Genomic DNA, 26,867 nt, shown 5'->3' with positions numbered 1-26,867 from the left:
CTAATGCCCCAGTATAGTGAAGGGGACACTATACTGTCAGTGAGCGGCGTCTTTTATCTTTTAGATGAGACGTCCTGACTCTCTGAGCTCATTAATAATCCCATGGCACTTCTGGTAAAGAGTAGGTGTGTAACCCTGGTGTCCTGGCCAAATTCATGGCCTCCCAGTCATCCCCATCCACTCAATTGGCTCTATCACTGTCTCTCCACTCCACATATAGCTGGTGTGTGGTGCAGCACTGGCGCCATATCATCCTAGTGGAGCAGCACACTAGTGGTTGAGTAGAGAGACACCCCCCTCACCACCACCCACCCCCCGTAATTGTGAAGCACTTTGGGTGTATGGCCATACATGCACTGTATAAATACACACATTACATTACATTGCGAGCACTTTTCAAGCCCTTTCCAGATTATTTTAAGCCTTCAACAGTGTGTGGGGGAAAAACCCATCGATGATTGGGAAACGGGATAAAACATAATCTGATATCAAATAAAACCCTAAAATATTAGAAAAATTATTTTAAAAGTCATAGATGGGCTGAAAATGTTGTTTTCAGCTGAGAGTCTCATATTTACACCTAAAGATTTTTGTCAAGCGTTTTTCACTAGAAGCTATTTACAAACATCTTAAAGGGACAGTTCACCCAAAGCTGAACATTCTGTCATCGTTTACTCTCCCTCTGCTCTTTCAGAACCTTTATGAGTTTGTTTCATCTATTGGAACATAAAAGAAGATATTTTGAAAAATGTTGGAAAGCGGTAACAATGTACTTGACTTCCACAGCATTTATTTTCCCTTCTATACAAGTCAGTGATTACAAGTTTTCAGGTTCCTTAAAATATCTTCTTCATTGTTTAAAGGAGAGCTATTCTGCCCCTTTTTACAAGATGTGAAATGCATCTCTGCTGACTCTAAAGCAGAGATGCCCAAAGTTGGCCAACAGTAACCTTTGATTTGACCCATCATCCTATCTGAAAAGAGTGGGAGGATGATGAGGATGTGGTTAGGAGGAATGTCTTTAGCAGGGATTGTTATTTTGAATTGAGCGTAACTCTTCGCTTCTGTGTTTTATTGCAGAGCTAGAAAAAAAGTCAACTAGAATTAAATGTTTTAATTAGATGTTGTAAATGAATCAGACTTAAAATGTAAAAAAATGTCACTTGACAAAAAAGCAGTGCACAAGACATCGATGAGCAAATCAAGGCAAAGGCAGGTCGACTAGTGTTTTCAGCAGAGCTCCACTGTGGTATAAATGAGATTATGTGTTTACTGTAATAATAAGTCCATTATAAAATGTTTAAAATTATCCTGCATTAATTATTAAGATTTTAACCTGTTATTTTTAAATATTAGCTAATAAATTAGGGAATAACCCATGGCAAATTTAAAGTCATATGATTTGATATATATTTGGTTTAGTATATATTCGACCCACATCCCTCTATCAAGTTTGGTATTTGGCCCTTTATAAGAAAAAGTTTGAGCACCCCTGCTCTAGAGTAAGTTTCAGATCAAAATAGCACACTAATAACACGTTATAACTCTTTGAAACTGACCCTTTCAGGCTTTGATCCTAATTGTGGTGTTTTGGTGACTGTCGCTTTAAATGCAAATGAGATTGCGCTCTTTTCAGAAGAGGGCGGAGCTACAAATGCATCAGCATAGTGGCAGATTGAAAACTCTAATGGACAGACGGCTCCTTCAGCAGCTCAAACACTCTAATGGCTACAGACGGCTGCTTCTCACTCAGGGCTGCTGTTTATGCTAATGAGGGACAGCTTGGCACTAGTGGGCGGGGCTTTCCCCCTCTGATGACATGTACAAAGGAAGAATGTCAATCAAAGTGTTTCCTTGATCAAGTCTGATTAGAACAAATCCAGTTAATTCATGTTTAGCATTAGAGGCTGGAGTTATTCACACACTGCTGACACACAAATGGGTTTACACCCCTTATTAAAGTGATTTGTGTGTAATATCTCCGCTTTAAGATTCTCATAAAGGTTTATAACCACTTGAGGGAGAGTAAATAGTGAGTAAATATTCATTTTTGGGTGAACTGTGCCCCTTTAAAGCAGAATGTGATGGTGTAAATATGCTCAGCCCAGACTGATGTTTCCTCCATACAGTGTGACGAGCAGAATAACGGCGAAGCCGGTCAGCAGTCCTGCGTTCTGGATGGCGAAAAACAGAATGTCGGACTTCGTGCTGTGCACATTTTCAGTGGCGATGGTGTTCATTTCGGGCAACTAGAGGAGTCGGAGAAAGAGGATCAGTAAAACACATTCAGTTTCATTCTGAAGCATTGACACTCATTTCTACAGTGGCCGAGAGAGCTTAACAACGTGCTGCAATTAATGGAAACACATGCAATTACACAAAACAGCAGCAAATTAAACACTTCAATATGTTTAGTCAATAAATCAGGCGTAATTTAAATAAATACATACATTTGATTCACTGAAACGTGCATTACACAAACTAACATTAGGAAAAGGTTGCTCCCCTATTTGTCAATGTATAACGATTTCGCACCCTGTCTGTCACAAAAACATCCGGAAAAAAACCTGGTGTAGTGCTGAAAAGTGCACCCATGCCAGATTATGCATCTTCTCATTCATCAGTAAAGGGTAAGGGATTAGGTGTGGGGCTAGTGTTAGGATTAAGAGGTGTGGTTGGGATTAGGCTATCAGGTAGTGAATTCAGCAAAGGGGATGGCATCATTTGGCAGGGGTGCATTTTACGACACAATACCGCCCTTGGATGTGGTGTGCTGTATTCTAACCAGGTCAGCCAGGGCGATGTAGAAGAACATGCCGCTGGAGAGGGCAAAGATGAGGCCGGGGCTGAAAGTGTTGCCCAATAAGATGCCCACAACCAGGCCAAAGTAGCAGGAGCAGGAGGAGAGCAGGTTGAAGAAGGCAGCCTGCGGGACACTGAGACCTGCATTCAGGAGGATGATGAAGTCGCCTGCAGGGGGAGACAGAGAGCACATGCTGTTTTCTGGAGCAGTGTTGGGTAAGGTTACTTTTGAGGAAAAAATATTGTAATTATTTTTTTACTTATCATGTCAGAAAAGCAATTTAGTTACTCGATAAGGAGTTTAATTAATTGACTTAATAATACACTCCTGCTTTGCTCTCAACTGATTGGTGGAATCTCACTTTGTGATCTCTAAACCTGCATATAACCTTCAAATAACCAGACCGTCATTTTAACATAACCTGAACATAACTTGAATGTAACCAGAACATAACATGAATATAACCAGAACCTCACTTGAACATAGCCTAAACATAACCAGAGCATAATCTAAACATAACCTGAACATAACCAAAGCATGACCAGAACATAACCTAAACATAACTTGAACATAACCTGAACATAACCAGAACATATCTTGAACATTGCCTAAACATTACCTGAACATAACCAGAGCGTAATCTAAACATAATCTGAACATAACCAGAGCATAATCTAAACATAACCTGAACATAACCAAAGCATGACCAGAACATAACCTAAACATAACTTGAACATCACATAAACACTGCCTAGACATTACCTGAACATAACCAGTGCGTAATCTAAACATAACCTGAACATAACCAGAGCATGACCAGAACATTACCTAAACATAACTTGAACATAACCAGAACATCACTTGAATATAGCCTAAACATAACCTGAACATAACCAGAGCGTAATCTAGACATAACCTCAACATAACCAGAGCATGACCAGAACTTAACCTAAACATAACTTGAACATAACTTGAAAAATAACCAGAACATAACTTGAACATAGCCTAAACATAACCAGAACAAAACCTGAACATAACCAGAGCATAACCTGAACATAACCTGAACATAACCAGAACGTAACTTTGACATAGCCTAAACATAACCAGAACAAAACCTGAACATAACCAGAGCATAACCTGAACATAACCTTAACATAACCTGAACATAACTTGAACATAGCCTAAACATAACCAGATCATAACCTGAACATAGCCAGAGCATAATCTGAAAATAACCAGAAGCATAACCTTAACAAACTCGAAACATAACCTGGAAATAAAACAAACATAACCTGAGCATACCATGAACATAACCTTAAAGTAACCTTAATATAACCAGAACATAACCTAAAAATAACATTAACATAACCTGAACTTTAACATAACCTGAATGTGAACATCACCAGAACATAAAATGAGCGTAACATAAATGTAAACTAAACATAATCAGAACATAACCTGAACCTATTCAACACAAACAGAACACAACCTGAACATAACCTGAACAAAACCGGAACATAACCAGAATGTAACCTGACCATAACTTGAACATAAGCAGACCATAACAAGAACAGATTATAACTTGAACATAACCTGAACATAACCAGAACATAGGCTGAATGTAACCTGAGCATAAAATGAACATAACGTTAACATAACCAGAACATAGCCTGAACACAATCAGAATGTAACCTGATTATAAAATGAACATAACAGAACTTAACTTGAACATAACCTGAAATAATTCTAACATAACCTGAACATAACCGGAACATAACCTGTTTATCTCACCAAGCTCATGTGGTAACTCCTCACTCGCGCAGGCGATGGAGGTGCTGAATCCGTTCACGAGGGAAACGGAGAACGAGGCGCCGATGGTAATTCCATCAATAAAGTTGTTGATAGCATCACTCAGACTAATCATCCACGCCACTGTCTTCACATTGGACAAATTTCTGCCTCTCAGCCATTTGCAAGAGCCCTGCGAAGACGATCACAGTCAAATCTAACATTACCTGCTGGAGATGACATTAGTATAAAGGTCAGAAAGGCCTGCCAAATTAAATGAAATACTTCACACATTCAAGTGTTATTTGTTCAAGCTACTTGTTTAAAATGAGTTGAAACAACACAATTTTTGAGGACAACTTAATTGAGTTACAAAAATATGAGCGTAATTGAATGTTTCAGCATCCAAGACTCTTCTCAGGTATATTCAGATTGAGAATCTATTGATGATATATTAAAGAGACTCTATTGAAGGCTGTAATCTGTATATTAATGTCAATGTGTGACCTTTCACTTAATTCGTATGCTTTTTTGTGCACAACAATAAGATAGTATTGTGCAATTTGTGTGTAGACGCATCTATTTCACCTTTGAGCAGCATTAAACACTGTGTTGATAACATTTTTTCTGGTAATGACTTACTGTATTCTGATAAAAGTAATTGGTCATGTTTCCATACGTGAAGTTAAAGACAATGCATGTACATTAAAGGTACAGTTTGCCCATTTAAAATTCTGCCATCATTAATGAATTTAGGTCTGTTAGATCCTTAAAATATACTTCAAAAAACAGCCGTTGACTTCCATCATGTTTTTAGTTTTTTTTACATGCAGTTTTGAGCGTATTTAGTTACTGTATTTTAATGACTAATGCACTGAAATGTAAAGTAGAGATCTCATTTAATGTTTATGTAATTTAAGTACAGCTACATATACTCTATTAGCCTTAAATACTGAAAAAACAATCAATTCTACAGGTGTACAGGTTTGTTTATCAATTCAGAGGAGAGCAACTGTGTTGTTATACTAATATCTTTTGTAAATAATTATATTTTTCAACAAACTAAGGTTGCATGAATACACAATTAATTTTTAAAAATAATTAATTGAGTCAGACTTTTGTCAAAGACAATATACAGTTTGTCTATGGTCTGAAATGCCTTGAAATATGATAATTATTAGTTTAATTTTACATTTTTTCAATTTGTTAACCAATGTAATGTTTGTTATTGAAATGCTTAAGTGCGTACTATTATGTTTATAACAAATATGCAATATTTACTTTAAGTAAATCTGAAAGGCCATGTTTGACTAAAATTTAAATGGAAATAGTTGTATTTCAATTTAATTTACATTTTTTAAAGTTTTATATGAATTTTAAGAAGTACTGGGTAAAATAATTAAATTGTGAAATTGCTAGTCATTTAAATACATTTTTAGTTATGTAAGTAATAATCAGTGATTAATTACCGTTCTTGCGTAACCCACTGTTTACATGCTAGTGAGATGTAAACATCTGTCTGAACTCTATTCGATCTCTATATATTATCATATTCTGAAGGACATCTGATATCACATGGTTCTGTTTAACCATTGACCACCGTCTCATACGACATTTAATAAAGATCTAACCCCACTGTCCTGATAAATAATTCTTATTATCTTGTTTTTGATCAAGGAAGACACTTTCATGTGGTCATAAAAAATATTTACCATTGTGATAAAACCATTTTTATAGATTACATATCATTACAAATATTTGTTATGCATCACTCATATAGTTGGTCATTTAGGGTTACAGTATGAACGTGTGAACATAGGAAACTGGAAGCCCTTGACTACCATAACCAGAATATATGATGGAATCAACTGTTAAAAACAATATTTTCACGCATGTCAAAGTACTTCTGGGTAGGCCTGTTGTGGTCCAATAGTTATTCATTTTAACCATGATTGTTTCAAATGAATAATATTGAAGATGAATCATATTTGGCCATATGTTAGATTTTTTTTCAACCTTTAATTGTATAAATTGCAATTATTTCTAAAAGAATTAATCATCAACCAAATTTTTATAATAGTTACCACCCTACTTCAGGGATGGCACTAGTTTCAGAAAGTTTCTTTTGAAGAGGGCTCCAGTTGACATCATTAAGGGAGGGACTCATTGACTGTGTCTGAAAGCTTATGCACCAGACTTTTTGCCTTGCTGTCATCAAAAATTGGAAAACAGTGTTCAAAACAAAATGATGCTTAAATAATGTTTAATTTTTCAGCTCAACTGCCCAACAATATATCTCTGCAGCCCATAGACCTCCAACTAAGAGAGAGACTTAAGTCCACGAGTAGCTACCTACTTAGTGCAGTAGTGTAGTAGACCTTACTTTGTGCTAACTCGGTACTTACTAAGTTTGTTCAAAGTTCTCAAAGAAGAAGGGATTTAGTCTCCAAGTAGGTTGGGAGACTTCCAAGAGTTAGGGTCTTACTACAAGTAGGTTGGCAGACCTCTAAGCGGTAGGAACTTACAGTTAGTGACTTACACCCTAAGTTAGGGTTGGGCCGATAGACCATCGCTGATGGCCAATAGACAACACGATGCTAAGCCAGCATCGCTATCCATCGCCCCACCCCCGTCGCAAACCCGCTCGCGAAAAATACACACTCAGGCCCTGTTTACACCACTACGTCTTAGTGTTAAAATGGCATTTTGAACGAAAATGATCCACATCCACACCATTTAACCTAGCATTTCTGAACAGACCTCCGTTCGCTGAAATCGCACTTGACCACAGACACAGCCACACACACACACAGCCACACACTGTCATACGCTCCTCTGAGCTCCAGGCAGAGAGCAGTGCACGTCGGAGAGTTTATGAAGGATGCTCCGCTGGATCATGTCTCACTATAGTACATGATATTCACACATCCCAAGTCTCCCGGAAGTTTCGGGAGTCTCTATGCATTTGCGGGACTCAAGAGATAACCTCCTAGAAATCGTGTGTCTCCCTCTCGGTCGTCAAATCCCTGGATCCTTCCTCACTCTTCAGACCCCGCCCCCATATAACCCCACCCCCCACCCTCGCTTTTTGACGATGCCATCGTCCATCGCGATGTTTCACATTACACATTGTATGATGCCAAATTGGTCGACATCGCCCAACCCTACCCTAAGTAGGTTCAGAGTCTTCCAAGTGAGAAGGATTATGCCACAAGTAAGTTTGGAGACCTCCAACCTCCAAGTCCCTACCACTTGGGAGTCTTTAAAGTGGAAGGAATTTATGCAACAAGTAGGTTAGGAGACCTCCAAGTGGTAGGGACTTCATAAGTAAGTTGAGACACCTTCAAGTGGTAGAGACTTACTTCGTAAGTAGGTTCAGAGTCTTTCAAGTGGGAAGGATTTAAGTAGTTTGAGAGACTTTCAGATGGTAGAGACAAGTAGGTTGAGAGACCACCATGTTGTAGGGACTTACTCCACAAGTAGGTGGGGAGACCTCCAAGTGGTAGGGACTTGCACCAAAAATTGGTTGAGAGACCTCCAAGTGGTAGGGACTTGAGCCAAAAGTAGTTTGAGAGACATCCAAGAGGTAGGGGCGTACTCTGGAAATAGATTTGGAATAATGCAAGTGTGAAGAATTATGCTGCAGGTAGGTCAATAGACCTCTAAGTGGTAGGGACTTACTCCGCAAGTGGGTTCAGAGTCTTCCAAGTGGGAAGGATTCACGTCGCAAGTAGTTTGAGAGACTTTCAGATGATAGAGAAGTAGGTTGAGAGACCTCCATGTCGTAGGGACTTACTCCACAAGTAGGTGGGGAGACCTCCAAGTGGTAGGGACTTGCGCCAATAGTCGGTTAAGAGACCTCCAAGTGGTAGGGATTTGCGCCAAAAGTTGGTTGAGAGACCTCCAAGTGGTAGGGACTTACTCAACAAGAATGTTTAGAGACCTCCAAGTGGTAGGGACTTACTCTGTAAGTAGATTTGGACTCATCCAAGTGGGAAGAATTATGCTGCAGGTAGGTCAATAGACCTCTAAGTGGTAGGGACTTACTCCGCAAGTGGGTTCAGAGTCTTCCAAGTGGGAAGGATTCACGTCGCAAGTAGTTTGAGAGACTTTCAGATGATAGAGAAGTAGGTTGAGAGACCTCCATGTCGTAGGGACTTACTCCACAAGTAGGTGGGGAGACCTCCAAGTGGTAGGGACTTGCGCCAATAGTCGGTTAAGAGACCTCCAAGTGGTAGGGATTTGCGCCAAAAGTTGGTTGAGAGACCTCCAAGTGGTAGGGACTTACTCAACAAGAATGTTTAGAGACCTCCAAGTGGTAGGGACTTACTCTGTAAGTAGATTTGGACTCATCCAAGTGGGAAGAATTATGCTGCAGGTAGGTCAATAGACCTCTAAGTGGTAGGGACTTACTCCGCAAGTGGGTTCAGAGTCTTCCAAGTGGGAAGGATTCACGTTGCAAGTAGTTTGAGAGACTTTTAGATGGTAGAGACAAGTAGGTTGAGAGACCTCCATGTCGTAGGGACTTACTCCACAAGTAGGTGGGGAGACCTCCATGCGGTAGGAACTTGCGCCAAGAGTAGGTTGAGAGACCTCCAAGTGGTAGGGACTTATTCAACAAGAAGGTTGAGAGACCTCCAAGAGGTAGAAACTTGCTTTGTAAGTAGATTTGGACTCATCCAAGTGGGAAGAATTATGCTGCAGGTAGATCAAGAGACCTCTAAGTGGTAGGGACTTACTCCACAAGTGGGTTCAGCGCCTTCCAAGTGGGAAGGATTCACGTCGCAAGTAGTTTGAGAGACTTTTAGATGGTAGAGACAAGTAGGTGGGGAGACCTCCATGTCGTAGGGACTTACTCCACAAGTAGGTGGTGAGAGCTTCAAGTGGTAGGGACTTGCGCCAAAAGTTGGTTGAGAGACCTCCAAGTGGTAGGGACTTAGTCAACAAGAATGTTTAGAGACCTCCAAGTGGTAGGGACTTACTCTGTAAGTAGATTTGGACTCATCCAAGTGGGAAGAATTATGCTGCAGGTAGTGGTAGGGACTTACTCCGCAAGTGGGTTCAGAGTCTTCCAAGTGGGAAGGATTTATGCTGCAAGTAGGTTGAGAGTCCTTCAGATGGTAGGGACTTGGTCTGTGAAGAGGTCTGGAGAACTCTGCAGCTCTGCCCTTTATGTTTTTCCAGAGGATAAATGGTTGCCCAGTCTGAGTGTGGTTTCTCCCATGGTTTGTGCTCCACATCTGTCAGTTGGTGAAGTTTTGGTTCCTTGTCACTGTCATCTCGAGCTTGCTATGATTTGAGATGGTAGAGGTCTGCATTGGGGGAGTTGCTCGTCAGTGGATCAGCCTTCAGCAGTGACATTGGTATCAAACTGAACTGAAAAAGTTTCGGTTTAACTAGAACTACACCTGCATTCTGTCTTTCTTCTGTCTGCCTGATATGCTGGGATGTTTCCATAATCTGAACTATTGTTATGGCTTTTAATTTTCTATTTATTATCTATGTTAAGCTGCTTTGACACAATCTGCATCATAAAAAGTGCTATTGAAATAAACCTGGCCTCCAAGTGGGAGTTTGGCAGCAAGTAGCTTGGGAGACTTTCAAGTGGAAGGGACTTTTTCAATTGTCTGTGACCCAAAACAAACAGTATCTCATTTAAAACTGATAAGATTTGGTCTTTAACAAGCAATGTGCTTGTTATTCTCTGGACCAAAGCCAGCTGGGAAGGCAGATCTGAATTTTGCAGCTAATCTCAGATTGATCTCACCGGTGTGATTGTACACGTCAAAGGGTTCAGATTGCAAAGTTTACCCTGTTTTATTAATCATAGGTTGTAGTCCATCACTGTTGCCTCATTATCTCTGCCCACTACACACCTCCATGTCCTTGTTTTTTCCCTAGAGAGAATCACAAAGCTGCATCTTCTTCTTATCAGTATGACAAAACTAAAGACATTAAGGAAAAAATGCATGCAGTGCTACTGTACAGGTACTCGAGATTACTCTGAGATTGGGCACAATTGGCATTATAGATCTGACATAACAATAGTCAGCAAGTCGATTTTCAGTTCCATATTTTACATTTTTCATAAGGGGTGAATCTATAACATTTCATCCAAACTATTTAGGACGTAATATATATATCTGTGGCATCTGTGCAGTCATACCCGTTCAGATGCAGGTTCAGAGGCGATGCTGATTTTGTCACTAATGGCGAGGTTAATTTCTGAATCTGTGAATCCGGGATTCTGCTGGCCACATTCTGAAGACTGGCACTGATTGTGACCCTGCTGAAACACAACACAATTCACATGATTACTGCATGCTTATTTAAAAAAGAAAAACACTAACATCTGACCATCAAGGAAGATCTGGATGTGCACCGTTTATTTTTATATGACATGTAATAAACAGCCATAGGTCATCATCACAAAATAAACCATATCAGTGCGTTGGGAGATAATGAGCTGCTGACTGCGCACTGTCCTGCTCTTTATGCAACTACTACAGTATATCAAACTGTTAAAGCAAATACAGCCTGTCAATTAGAGCTTAAATCACTTTAATAGACTATAACGTGAGATAATCTCAGTGCCCCACTTTTGAGTTCTTGGAACGCATTCAGAAACATTCCTGACACTAGATAAGACAAACGTACCTCATATTCGGGTTTGAGGACAATCTTCAGGATTTTTTCTACGATGTAAAGTGCGTAGAATCCACCGAACACCCCGACAGACTGAAGGACGAAACCGTCTGCTTTTGGGTCAAACCCGAATGCCTGTTTAAAAAGAGGAATTGATCATGTAAATGTGTTTTCGAACATGTTAAGACAGATAGCGGGCCTCTTCATACACACACACACACACACACACACACACACACACACACACACACACACATTATAGCTGTATGGGCCCTTTCCCCAGTTATAGTGATGTTTCTACTGTACAGACTGTGTTCTGTAACAACCCAATCCTCACAGTAAACACTCTGCTGTCTGATTGTGTCTGATTTATGAGCCCTTTTTCTTCATGAGAACCAAAAAATGTCCCTGCAAGGTTAAAATTTACTGACATTACCATACTTGTGGGGACATTTGGTCCCCAGAACATGATGAATACCAGGACTGAACACACACACACACACACACACACACTCACACACACACACACACACACACAAATACACAAACTAACACACATGCACAGACATGCATAATTGCACACATAAAAAATGCATATGCAAAAACATACACAAACACACACACATACACACACACACACACACACACACACACACACACACACACACATACACAAATGTATGCTCAGATGGAAAATGCACGCATACATATGTCCATGCGGGGGCAAACACACACACACACACACATATATGTATGTGTGTGTGTGTGTGTGTGTGTGTGCACACCACACACACACACACACACACACAAATGCAGACACACATGCACACATAAATGTCATATATATATATATATATATGTATACATACAAATGCACACACAAATGCAAACAAACATATAAAAATACACACAAACATATACACGTTTACATACACCAGTACACACACATACAAATGCACATGTATACATGCACACACAGACAAATATATACACACACAAACATACACAAATTCATATAAACAAAAGCACACTAAGACATGAATGCATTTACACACAAACACACACACACACATGCACACATACAGTACACATGCACACACAGACACAAATACACACACAAATAATACACATTCTCATACACAAGTACACACATACACACATACATAAATGCATGTGCACACACACACAAAACTGCACACATACACATGCGCACAAACACATAAAAATACACACACAAACATATACACAAATACACAAACACAAAATAATACACACACAAATACTCAAACACATACACACATACACAAATGCAGACCCACATGCACACATATATACATGTGCAAACGGACACATATACACAGAAACACACACATACAGAAATACACCCACAAACATGCATGCACACGCACAAAAACGCACACAGTCAAAAATACACACACAAACACACATTTATACTCAAACACACATACACAAATGCAGACACACATGCACACATTAATACATGTGCAAACACACACACACACACACACACACAAATCTGCACACATATACACAAATACACACAAAAATGAATGCATACACACACAAATACACATATGCACACACAAACATGCATGCACACACAAAATTGCACACACACACACACACAGTCAAAAACACACATAAATACTCACACACATACACAAACGCACACATACACAAACGCAGACACACATGTACACACATAAACTCATGTGCACACACATACACACATAAATGCATGTGCACACACAAACACAAACACATACAGAAACGCACAAACACAAAAATGCACACAGACACATGCACGCAGACTTAAAAATGCACACACAAACAAACACACATACAGGTAATGCATCTGCACACATACTGTACACACATACACAAATGCACACACAAATATAAATGCACGCACACACATACATACACAAATGCTCTCACATAAACACATAAATGCACACATACGTACACATGCACACACACTCATTCAGACACACACACATAAACTCACACACATACATAAATGCACACAAACATAGTGACACAAATGCAAACACACACACACACACACACACACACACACACACACATATGGGTTTAAAGTTAAGCATTACAACATGCAAACGATCATACTGTACATCACATATTAAAGGGTCAGTTCACCCAAAAATCAAAAGTTACTCACTATTTACTCTCCCTCAAGTGGTTTCAAACCTTTATAAGTTTCTTTCTTCTGTTGAACACAAAAGCAGATATTTTGAAGAATGTTGATAACCTGTAACCGTTCACTTGCATAGTAGTAAGAACAAATACTAATGGAAGAAAGAAACTCAAACAGGTTTGAAACAAGTCAAGAAAATGATGACAGAATGTTCATTTTGGGTTGAACTGTACCTCTCAGCACTCATCAGAACAAAACAATAGCGTGTGAAAAGAAGGAGTCCAGTGCAAAGGGCATTATTACGTCATTAGCTGAATAATCTACATCAGCATCACTGGGCTGATAAGAGCAATTAAATATGTTCAGTGGAAACCTGCCAGTCCGAGGTTTCATTTCAGGAATGAACCAGTTTTAGGTTATTGGGTTCGGTTTCTGCTCCGGCCTGCAGTAACCTGACCTGCGCTGCGTTTCACTGAAGCACCGTAAGCCCGAGTAGATCATGTGATTGATCTTACTATTAAAAGCCTTACAATTACAATCATATTTTCTCCCTAATTTGTGTTAAACGGAGAGAAGATTTCTGCACATTTCTAATCACAATAGTTTTAATAACTCATCTCTAATAACTGATTTATTTTCGTTTGTTTATTTTCAGTGTAAATTTATTTCTTCTGTTTAAAAGCCTCAAACATTCACTAATTCCAAAGAGAAATGGACTATTGTTTGTTGTTTATTATTATTTTGTGCTGTGTTATTTGGTTACCGAGCAGAAATAAATAACTCTTATATAATATTAAGACACATTCATGTGAACACTTAAATATGAAGCACATTCATGGGATTTTCTATACTAGCAGTGTTTTGAAATGAGTGAATGCTTAATAATTGTGAAACCGTGATTATTTCTTAGACCAGAGATGCCCAAACTAGGACCTGCGGGCCAAAGTTGGCCCATGGTAACATTTGATTTGGCCCACCAACCAGTCAGAGAAGAGATGGACAAATGATGAGAAAGTTTGGGGCAAATCTTTCAAACTGAGGTCATCATTTCTGATTTTTCATGACCTTTTGTTTGTTTTTTAATTGCAAAACTGAACTGAATTGTTTTAATTAAATATGAATTAATCAGATTCATGAAACCCTAAAACACATTTAATTTTAGATGTTGACTGATATACTGATAGATATATATATATATATATATATATATATATATCTTATATATTTTAAATATTCCCCAAATAGTTTTAAAGTTTAACGGGCACCTATGGTGTAAAATCTACTCTTCAAGCTGTTTGGATAGACGTGTGTTTATATAGTGTATAGACCGACATATTGGGCTGATATAAACACACACAGTGCTTTTTTTTTTTTTTTAATTTAACAACATAAAAACGGTGGACCAAAGGGAGCGGTTTTCAGACCGACTGCAACTTTACGTAGGAGTACGGTCCCCCCGCCTACCAACATTGATTGACAGCTTCGTATTAACATGTGATTGAGCGATTGAGGCATGCTGCTGACAGGCATGTGGGAACGGTGGGCGGGGAGGACTACCCTTAAAGCCGCAGTACAAAAAAACAGTATACAAGCTATAAAACAGAAACTCTAGACAGCTAATAAATAACCTGATGAGTGTTTTGAGCTGAAACTTTACAGGCGCATTCTGGGGACACAAAAAAACTTATCTTAAATCTGGAAAAAGGGGTAACCTAGGTGCCCTTTAACAGACCAAGAAAATGCTCACAGTATGTCTGATAATATTTGTTCTTCTGGAGAAAGTCTTATTTGTTTTCTTCGGCTAGAATAAAAGCAGTTTTTAATTATTCAAACACCATTTTTAGGACAATATTATTACCCTCTTTGAGCTAATTATTTTTCGATAGTCTACAGCACAAACCATCATTATACAATAACTTGCCTAATTACCCTAACCTGCCTAGTTAACCTAATTACCGTAGTTAAGCCTTTAAATGTCACTTTAAGCTGTAAAAAAAAAGTCTTGAAAAATATGTAGTAAAATATTATTTACCGTCATCATGGCAAAGATAAAATGTTTAGAAATGTGTTGAAATTTTATTCGCTCCTTTAAACAGAAATTGGGGGAAAAAATAAACAGGGGGGGCGAATAATTCTGACCTCAACTGTATACTGTATGTATATATATATATATAACGACGGGGGGAGTGACAGAGACAACTGGAGGTAAGATCCACAATGCAGGTTTATTCAGCGTCAGGCAAGCAATGATCAAACAGGTACAAACGGCTAAGTTCAAGCAGTCCAGAATCGTAGTCAAAAAACAAGCAAGCGGTCGTAAAGCAGGCAGCTAAACAGGAGAACACGGGTAAACAAGGCTAAGGTCTAAATACGGGAAACAAGACAGGGAAAACCGCTTTGTAATGTTACTGCTAGAGCTAACAAGACTCTGCAAACTGGATGGGTAAATGAGTGGCTTATGTAGGGTGTGTAATCAGTCTCTGACAAGGCTCAGCTGGTGAGAAGGTAATCAATCTTGATGAGTGAGCATGTGTGAGTGTAACCGGAGAGCATGTATGAATATGTAGTCCAGAGGAAGGCGGAAGTGTAGTCCTTAGTGTTCGTGTGAGAACCAGCGATCTCTGGAGAGCAATCGCTGGTTATGTGACAATATATACATACATATACATATATACACACACACACACACACACACACATATACATATATATATATGTGTGTGTGTGTGTGTGTGTGTGTGTGTGTGTGTATATGTATATGTATGTATGTATATATTTATATTTATAGATAGATAGATAGATATTTATTTATTTATTTATTTATTTATTTACTATTTTCCTAAGTGTATATAACTACTACTGCAAGAAAATATCAGCATTCGGTACATATATTCAGTATTGTATTTGCTTGAACTGAGCCGATCTAATCCTGTTTATATGAAATGAGTCTGCTCCCGACCAGGTTTGAGCTACCAGAACTGTTGCCATGACAACAACTCTTAGATGAGTTTTGAAGAACGAATCGATCCTGGATCGTGTCAAATCGTCAATAACCAAATCCAGCTAACTGAGTAATCCACGTACGAAGAACGGACCCTTGATTGAGTGTAAACAGAGTATTGGACCACGCTTTACCTCAGGTATGAGCTGCAGAGCGCCGTTGCTGAAGAGCGTGCCGACGCCCAGGCCCAGGAAATAAGTGAGCACTTTAGGGAAGAAGGGTTTCTTGGTGATTGGGACGAGGGTCATTCCCAGCAGAGAAGCCAGATTAATGATGGTCACCGCCAGGAAGGCATAACCCCAAACTGCAGGAGGAGGAGAAAACAGTGCTGAGTACACGGAAAACTACCTGACATACTCTACCACACTCCAAAACGAGTGGGAAAAGGTTTGAATGCATGGTGTAACACTGTTTCCCTCACTGTCCTGCATTTATGTCTGCATTTGTGTGTTTCTCACCGTGTAGATCGGAGTCTTCAGTGTGTGTTGGAGGGTCCGTCGGACAGGGCGGCAGCACGGCTTTATTGAGCAGAGCGGGACAAACAATAGACAGATGCTCTTCATTCAGGACAGAGGTGTTGTGGAACCCGTAATGCACCAGGATCTCCTCTGCATTCATGCACTGACACACACACACACACACACACACACACAAGGAAATGATTACTAATTACATCAATAACAATGTATTTAAATTATTTTAAAATGATATATTCAATCATTTTCCTTCAGCTTAGTCCCTTTATTAATCAGGGGTCGCCACAGTGGAATGAACCGCCAACTATTCCAGAATGTTTTACACAGCGGATGCTCTTCCAGCTGCAACCCAGTACTGGGAAACACCCATACACACTCACATTCACACTCATACACTACGGCCAATGTAGTTCATCAATTCCCCTATGGGAGGAAATCCACGCCAACACGGGGAGAACATGCAAACTCCACACAGAAACGCCAACTGACCCAGCCGAGACTCGAACCAACAACCGTCTTGCTGTGAGGCTACAGTGCTAACCACTGAGCCACCGTGCCACGCTAAAATTCTATAAATATTTATTAAATTATTTTTATTACTATTTTGATTTATTTATTTTTCTAATGATTACATTATTATTATTATTTTCTAATAGCTATATCTGAAAATAAATGTAAACACTCAATAAGGAATTGAATCACTACTTGAAATCCCTATAAATCTTGATGCATACACTGTAAACATAACGTGACAGTGTTGCTGTGTTGTTTTAACTCAATGTTGGGTCAAAAATGGACAAACCCAGTGTAGTATATATATCTGACCCAACATTGAGTTACAACAAATTAGCAAGTTTATATTGAGTCATTTAAACTTTAATTATGAGAAACTGAAATAAAATAATTAATATTTTATAATTCATTGATTCATTTTCCTTCGGGTTAGTCTCTTATTCATCAGGGGTCGCCACAGTGGAATGAACTGGCAACTACTCCAAATGTTTTATATAGCGGATGCTGCAACCTGGGAAATTATACTCATTTATTTCACTAATTTAATTATGTTAATATAAATACAGAATTGGTGATTAACTTTGTTTAATAAGTTATGATTATTATTGATTATATACACTCTTAAATGATGCTGGGTTATGTCAACCCAACAACATTTGGTCAAATACAGTCAAAATGTTGGATTAATTTTTATCTATTTTAATTTAATTAATTCATTTATTTTATTTTTGGCTTGGTCCCTTTATTAATCTGGGGTCGCCACAGTGGTATGAACCGCCAACTATTCCAGCATATGTTTTTACACAGTGGATGCCCTTCCAGCCGCGACCAGCGACCTTCTTGCTGTGAGGTGACACTGCATCACCGCGTCGCCTATTTTAATTTAATTATTTATTCCAAAAAAAAAAAATTTCCCAGCTAATGGGTTTGGAAACATTTGACCAGGGTTTATCCAACTGTAGACATAAATTCTTTAAAAATACTTACTAAAAATAAAAAAGTTGGGATAAATTTGGTCCTTTGGAATTTAAGGGTGGCACAGTGGCTCAGTGGTTAGCACTGTAGTCTCACAGTAAGAAGGTTGCTGGTCTTGGCTAGGTCATGTTGGCGTGGGTTTCCTCTGGGTGCTCCGATTTCCCCCACAGTCCAGCGCAGCATCTCGTTGTCATATTTCTTTTGCATTATTTGCTGATTTTATTCAACAAAACAAGCATAAGCCAAGTGTTTAGTGCGAGCTGGTGTTGCTTTAACTTATCGTGAATGCAGTAAGAGACTGTTATCATCAATAACGTTACCCGTTTAACACAAAAGTTCATGACATAAAAAAACTAAATCTGACCTATGAAATGTTCTGCCTTTGTGCTTTGTTTTTCTTGTTTGCTCGTTACTACACCCGTAGATAGCACTAAAGTCCCGCATCTTCACGGAATAACACTGTGTTGACTAGTGCGGTTGAATGACATTTGTCCTGGGAGCACTGTACCAATATGGCGGCGCTATTGATGCATGCTCAGTGACCCTATGCGATGTCTAGTGTATATATCTATGAGCTAGCATGTGGAATTAGGGATGTAACAATATTGTAAATACCGTCATACCGCAATGGCAGTTTCTTTCAATATTACCGTGGTTGTGACTCAATAAAATCATAGGTCTTTTGGTGAAAAGTTTGCTCAGGCGAATGGAGCGAATGGGAGGTAGCGGAAACTACAATTTTCATCAGCCCAGGCGTGGCCATCATCCTTTGCGGTGTGTTGTCGCTACAGATCCAGTAATGCGGAAATGGAGGGTGCTGCTAGTAGCAGAAAAAGAGCTAAAAATGGTAGAACCTAAAGCGGGTTTTAAATCAGATGTGTGGAAGCATTTCGGTTTCTCTCTGAAAAGAAACAAGAAAGAAGAAAAGGTGACAGAAAAAAGGGCATGCAGGGACTGCCAGACTGTGCTGAAATACAAGTCGGGAAATACGACTAACATGATGGGGATTCCTTTAGTCAAGGGGACTGCAGAACACAGCACACTGCTCAGATTGATGGAGACAAGCCCCTTTCACACAGTGATACCGGTAAATATCCGGAAAATTTCCGGAACGACTTTACCGGTATTTTCAAAAAAGCGCTGTTCACACAGGCGAGGACGTTACGGAAATTTTCCGGAAAAGAGCATTCACACATCCATTCCAAAATACCGGTAAATTCTGACATCATTCACCACAAATGAGCTTTAAACGGCTGCGCTTGTATTTGTAAACATTTGCATAAATTACAAACTCTGTGGATGATCAATATTGTGAACAACTTTCGCAGGATCACTTTCACATGTCGAGATGTTCATAATATGTGCGTGTGCAGGCGCTCACAGGCTGTTTCACAGGCACACGCAAAGCTTAAAGGTAAACAAACAACGGCTTATTATAAGCATGTCATCGATGATTATTTACACAGTTGGCATTAAGAAGAACATATAAACGTGATCTGACTAACTTCTAGCAGCTAAATGTGTCTGGAAAAATATTCAAAGGCTTTAATTCTTATAAACCGCACGGACGTAAATGCGTCTGACTGTTGTGATTGGCTAAAGCAGACGTCTCACGTGAGCATGTTCTAGACGTGCACGCGCTTATTACGGCAATCTTCCATCTGCATTCACACAGCGCAGCATTCCGGCAAATTGCCGGTAATGTTACAACTTCTCTTTCCGGAAAATAGCCAGAACGAATTTACCGGTATTTTCAAAAAGGACCTGTTCACACATACAACCTTTCCGGAAAATTGCCGGTAATTTTCCGGAAAGGTCTGTATGTGTGAAAGGGGCTATTGACTTGTACCACCAAGAGACCTCTATCTCACTCATGGCTTGTCCATTCGAGTGGTGTTTTTTTTTACATGGTTTAATATTTTTTGTTATTAAAATTGAATAATTTACAGGAATAGTTCTTGTTTGAAAGTTTACAGATAGATCATTTGTATGTCATTGATCTGTTCAGTGTTGAGGTAACCTGAACATGCTAGCACTTTTTTTTGAGTCTCTTCATTAGTTTTGTTTTTCCTTTAAATGATTCAATAAATACCGTACCGTGCCATTCATACCGAGGTATTACCGAATGGTGAAATGTTTAAACCGTTACATCCCTACGTAGAATTAAAGAAATTATAGTCAAACATTATTTGCATTAGACATTTCAGAGCGATGACACCATGATTCGTATACATACAATATAAAGACTAATTTTGACTCAATTATTGCTTCATAATCTCCCTGATAATAAACAGCAGAGAAATATGAATATTCTGCAAAACATCTCTTTATAACACATATATTGCAGTATTTGATTTAAACACAGCTGTTTGATTTAGGGGCAGTGCATTACATGTAAATCCTGGTTAGTATAAAGCCTATAGATCAAATATATGCAAAATCAATGTTGGGTTATGTTTTAAAATTTCCATTTAAATTAGGCTACATTTTTAACCCAGGGGCGGCATGGTGGCTCAGTAGATAGCACTGTGGCTTCACAGCAAGAAGGTCGCTGGTTCGAGCCTCGGCTGGGTCAGTTGGCATTTCTGTGTGGAGTTTGCATGTTCTCCCCATGTTGGCGTGGGTTTCCTCCTGGTGCTCTGGTTTCCCCCACAGTCCAAACACATGCGCTATAGAGGAGTTGAGGAACTAAACTGGCTGTAGTGTGTGTGTGTGTGTGTGTGAATGAGTGTGTATGGGTGTTTCCCAGTACTGGGTTGCAGCTGGAAGGGCATCAGCTGCGTAAAATGTATGAATAGTTGGTGGTTCATTGCGTTGTGGTGATCTCTAAAATAGAGACTAAGCTAAAGGAAAATGAATGAATGAACCCAACTGTTGGGTTTGTCTATATGTGATCCAGCATTGGGCTAAAACAATCAATCATTTTTACAGTATATACAGGCTAACTGTAACTGAAATGAAAATTAGTTGCTTCCTTTACGTTTTTAGTGGAAGAGTAAATTAATTACAGCAGCGAGTTACTTTGTAACTAATTATTACACCCATCACTGATTATCATCATTTCTTTCTCAATGCATTGTTTGATAAGCGTGTCCAATCATCTCGATAACGCTGAACTTCAGCAGCTGACACATACAAATGTTGCGCATAATAGATTTACACAACAAAAACTGTTTGAATGTGTTGAGTTTGAATTATTTACAGCGTTTAAAGCATGAATATTACACTGCAAAAAATGTGTTAAACCAGCGTTGGGTCAACCATGTTGGGTTAAATTCAATTTAAATGACATTTTAATCCATTAGTTGGGTTTGTCTATATTTAACCCAACATTGTAGTATTTTTAGAGTGTAGAAGTAGGCTGAATGTAATTTCATTGCCTATAAATGAAAAGTAATGCATTCATTTTAATTGTAAAAGATTAACCCAGCAGTTGGTTTGTGCTTATATACAGTTGAGGTCAGAATTATTAGCCCCCCTGAATTATTAGACCGCTTGTTTATTTTTCTCCAATTTCTGTTTAACGGAGAGAATATTTTTTTCAGCACATTTCTAAGCATAATAGTTTTAATAACTCATCTCTAATAACTGATTTATTTTCTCTTTGTCATGATGACAGTAAATAATATTTGATTAGATATTCCTCAAGACACTTCTATACAGCTTAAAGTGACATTTAAAGGCTTCACTAGGCTAATTAAGGTAACTAGGCAGGTTAGGGTAATTAGGCAAGCTATTGTATAACGATGGTTTGTTCTGTCGGTAATCGAGAAAAAATATAGCTTAAAGAGGCTAATAATTTTGTCCCTAAAATGGAGTTTTAAAAATTAAAAACTGCTTTTATTGTGGCTGAAATAAAACAAATCAGACTTTCTCCAGAAGACAAAATATTATCAGACATACTGTGAACATTTCCTTGCTCTGTCAAACATCATTTGGAAAATATTTTAAAAAAGAGGAAAAAAAATTAAAGGGGGCTAATAATTCTGACTTCAACTGTATGACCCAAAATTGTGATGAAATAACCCACAATTCTTAGATTTAGCTTGTAATTTTTTTACATTTATTTATCTTTATTTAAAATTGTAATTCAGCATTTAATAAAAGACAAAACATTATTCAGGTAAACTTGCATTGAAATGACACTTTAATTCAACAGTTGGGTTTGTCCATATTTGACCCAACATTGGATTACAGCCTTTTTTAGAGCTTAAAGCAGGCTAACTTTAAGTAAATTACAAAAAAAATCCATTAAATAATAAATTAATTTAATTTAGAATTTAACCCAGCAGTTGGTTTGTGCCCATAACTGACCAAAAATTGAGTTGAAATAACCCAGCACTTTTAGATGAATCTTGTAATTGTTTTAATTTAAGTCAAGCGTAGCTTCATTTATTTATTTATTTCTCTGTCCGTCCGTCCGCCCGTCATCTATCTATCCATCCATCCATCCATCCATCCATCCATCCATCCATCCATCCATCCATCCATCTATTTATTTATTTATTTATTTATTTATTTATTTATTTATTTATTTATTTATTTATTTATTTATTTATTTATTTATTTATTTATCTGTTTAATTATTTATTTATCTATCTATTTATTTATTCATGTATTTATCTATTTATTTATTTATCTGTTTTTTTATTTATTTAATTGCTAATTTATTTATTTGTTTGTTTATTTATTTATTTATTTATTTATTTATCTGTTTAATTATTTATTTATCTATCTATTTATTTATTCATGTATTTATCTATTTATTTATTTATCTGTTTTTTTATTTATTTAATTGCTAATTTATTTATTTGTTTGTTTATTTATTTATTTATTTATTTATTTATCTGTTTAATTATTTATTTATCTATCTATTTATTTATTCATGTATTTATCTATTTATTTATTTATCTGTTTTTTTATTTATTTAATTGCTAATTTATTTATTTGTTTGTTTATTTATTTATCTATTTATTTATTTACATGAGCTTTTAATGAAAGACAGAACATTATTTAGGTAAAATTATATATAAATGACACTTTTTAACTTTTAAACAGTTGGGTTTGTCCATATTTGACCCAACATGAGTACAGCAATTTAAGAGTGTATATAAAGCAGACTAACTTTGAGTAAATTACTGAAAAATGAAAAGTAATCCATCAATTTAATTTTAAAAATTAACCCAGCAGTTATATACAAAACCCAAAATTGAGTTGAAATAACCCAGAATTTTTAGGTTAAACGGTAACACTTTACAATAAGGTTCATTAGTTAATGCATTTACTAACATGAACTAATCATGAACAACACATATACAGCATTAATTAATCATAATTGAACATTTACTAATGCATTATTAACATCCAAGTCCATGCTTGTTAACATTAGTTAATGCACCATGAGTTACATGAACTAACAATGAACTACTGTATTTTCATTAACTAAAGTTTATTAACCTGAATAAATACAGTAGTAAATGTATTGTTCATTGTTTGTTCATGTTAGTAAATGCTTTAAATAACATTAACTAATGAACCTTATTGTAAAGTGTGACCGGTTAAACTTATAGTTTAAATTGAAGTCAAGCATGGCATTTTAGCTTTATTTTAAAAATGCTTAAGCGTTTAATTAAGAGAGAGAACATTATTTAGGTAAAATTACATTTAAAGGACACTTTTTAATCCATCAGTGGGGTTTGTTCATATTTGACCCAACATTGGGTTGCTGTAAGCCTTTTTAGAGTGTAGAAGTAGGCTGACTGTTATTAAATTACCTAAAATGAGGAGTAATCCATTCAATTATTTAAAATAAAGATTAACCCAGGAGTTGGCTTGTGCCTATATATGATTGACTTAAGCCAGCACTTTTAAATTTATCTTGTAATTCTTTCCATTTTATTTGGCTTAATTTAAATATTTTACTTAAGTATTTAATAAATAAAAGAGAGAACATTACTTTGGTAAAATTACATATAAATGACACTTTTTAATTCAACAGTTGGGTTTGTTCATATTTGACCCAACATTGGATTACAGCATTTTAAAATGTATATATATTAGGCTAACTTTCAGTAATTTACAGAAAAATGTAAAAAATCTATGAATTAAATTTTTAAAAAGTTAACCCAGCAGTTGGTTTGTGTCTGTTTATGACCCCAAATTGGGTTGAAATAACCCAGCACTATTTTTTAGATTATATTTTTTTACTTAAGCATTTAATAAAAAGATATTTAATAAAAAAAATAATACTGCATTGCAATATATATATATATATATATATATATATATATATGACATGACACTTTTTAACTCAACAGCTGGGTTTTGTCGGCGGTTCATTCTGCTGTGGTGGCCCTTTATAAATCAGGCAAGCTGAACGAAAATGAATGAATAAATGAATGAATGAGTTAGGTTTGTCCATATTTGACCCAACATTGGGTTACAGCATTTTAGAGTGTATATAGGCTAACTTTAATTAAATTACCCAAAAATTAAAAGTAATTAATTAATTTAATTAATAAGTGTGTAACCCAGCAGTTGGTTTATGCCTATATTTGACCCACGATTAAGTTGAATTAATCCAGCATTCTTAGATTAAACTTGTAATTTATTCAATTTTATTTATCTTTATTTAATATTTGTATTTAAGCATTAATAAAAAGACAGAACATTTCTAAAAGTATGCCCTTTTAGCTTTTTATTAAATACTTAAGTATTAAAAATGTCAAATAAAGCTAGAAGTCCATGCTTGACTTAAATTTAAACAATTATACATTTATTTTGAAAATTCTGGCTTATTTCAATCTAATTTTGGGTCATATATAGGCACAAACAACTGCTGGGTTAGTTTTTTTTTTTATTAAATGAATGGATTGCTTTTCATTTTTAGGTAATTTAATTAAAGTTAACCAATTAAATGACCAAAAATTGGATTGAAGTAACCCAGCACTTTTTTAGATTAATCTTGTAATTGTCTTAAGCATGGCATTATTATTATTATTTTTAATTGAGCATTTAATAAAAAGATAGCATTTAATAAAATAATATATTACACTGCAATAATAATAATAATAATAATAATATTATGAACAACCCCAGTGTTGGGTTAACTTTTTTATTTTATTCACTTACTTTTTAACTCAACAGCTGGGTTTGTCGGCGATTCATTTTGCTAAAGCAACCCCTGATAAATCAGGCAAGCTGAAGGAAAATGGATGAATGAACAAATGAATGAGTTAGGTTTGTCCATATTTGACCCAACATTGGGTTACAGCATTTTAGAGTGTATAATTAGGGTAACTCTGAATTAATTACTAAAAAATTAAAAGTAATTCATTAATTTGATTAAGAAGTGTGTAACCCAGCAGTTGGTTTATGCCTATATTTGACCCACGATTAAGTTGAATTAACCCAGCATTCTTTGATTAAACTTGTAATTGTGTAAAATACAAATTTTAAATAAAGATAAATAAAATTAAGCATTAATAAAAAGACAGAACATTGTTAATGCTGGTTTATTTCAGCCCAATTTTGGGTCATAGGCACAAACCAACTGCTGGGTTATATATATTTTTTAAATAAATAAATGGACTACTTTTCATTTTTAAATAATGTAAATTATCTTGTAAGTTAACCAGTTTATACACTCTACACAATGTTGTAACCCAATGTTGGGTCAAATGTGGACAAACTCAACTGAAAAAAGTGTTGCATGCAGAACTGTAGCAAACTGTTTATTTGTGTTGAATTTAAACAAACAAATTAAATTTAATAATGTTCAACTTAATTTGTTTGTTTAAATTCAGCCCAAATAAATTGTTTACAACCGCTTAACGTAAAAAAATGAGTAAATCTAAGGAATCATCTTTAAAGTGCCATTTAAATGTAATTTTACATAAAGAATGTTCTGTCATTTATTAAATTTAAATTACTCTGCAATAATAATAATAATAATAATAATAATAATAATAAGAAGAAGAAGAAGAAGAAGAAGAAGAAGAAGAAGAAGAAGAAGAAGAAGAAGAAGAAGAAGAAGAAGAAGAAAAAGATGGAAATTTTGGGTTAATTAAAAAACTATTTTACTCAAATGACACTTTTTAACTCAGCAGTTGGGTTTGTCTATATTTGACCCAACATTGAATTACATCATTTTATAGGCTGACTGACTTTAACTAAGTGACTTAAAGAGGCTGAGTAATCAAAATTAGTCTTGTATTAACTTTTACCTGCGCGTGCACGGGAATGTTGGTGTCCACCGAGTGCTGCACGATGGTCTCGAGTAAGCCTGTGACATCAGCGAGGTCCAATGAACCGTTCTGCCCGTAAACATCGATGATGTCCCGCAGGAAGATCCGTTGCAGGGCGCTGGAGCTCCGTGGGGCCAACAGCAGCAGCGAGAGTAGCACGAGGAGGACCAGCGGTCGGAGAGAGGATAGAGGAGCGGCCATGATCCGCTACAGGTGGCGGGAGTCTGGATGATAATCCCGAA

The 26,867-nt window shown here is 36.8% G+C and overlaps 1 protein-coding gene across 2 annotated transcripts; it reads right to left on the bottom strand.

Annotated features, from left to right (window-relative positions):
• Positions 1-26,867, bottom strand: LOC103908772 (metal cation symporter ZIP8). Of its 2 annotated transcripts, none has more exons than XM_073922340.1 (8): positions 26,605-26,867; positions 16,874-17,036; positions 16,550-16,719; positions 11,249-11,371; positions 10,758-10,877; positions 4,595-4,784; positions 2,786-2,970; positions 1-2,249 (listed from the first exon to the last, which is right to left on the bottom strand). In XM_073922340.1, the coding sequence occupies exons 1-8, from the start codon at positions 26,824-26,826 to the stop codon at positions 2,100-2,102; spliced, it is 1,323 nt and encodes a 440-aa protein (XP_073778441.1). In that variant the 5' UTR covers positions 26,827-26,867; the 3' UTR covers positions 1-2,099. The 2 variants fall into 2 exon arrangements, with proteins under 2 accessions (XP_073778441.1, XP_073778440.1); XM_073922339.1 differs by having other exon boundaries at positions 2,025-2,249; positions 10,758-10,880; positions 26,605-26,866.

This window comes from Danio rerio, chromosome 14 (assembly GCF_049306965.1).
Source record: "Danio rerio strain Tuebingen ecotype United States chromosome 14, GRCz12tu, whole genome shotgun sequence".
Taxonomy (NCBI): Eukaryota; Metazoa; Chordata; class Actinopteri; order Cypriniformes; family Danionidae; genus Danio; species Danio rerio.
Note: the sequence above shows the minus strand (reverse complement) of the source record. Positions and strands in the feature narration are given on the sequence as shown.

What these genes read in the sequence shown, in the direction of transcription:
- LOC103908772 (XM_073922339.1), bottom strand. Translation starts at nt 26,826, where the DNA reads ATGGCCGCTCCTCTATCCTCTCTCCGACCGCTGGTCCTCCTCGTGCTA. An exon ending in CTCTGCAGCTCATACCTGAG is followed by an intron (nt 11,372 to 16,549) that starts GTAAAGCGTGGT and finishes CTTTTTAAACAG; the next exon opens with GCATTCGGGTTTGACCCAAA. An exon ending in ACATCGCCCTGGCTGACCTG is followed by an intron (nt 2,250 to 2,785) that starts GTTAGAATACAG and finishes CGACTCCTCTAG; the next exon opens with TTGCCCGAAATGAACACCAT.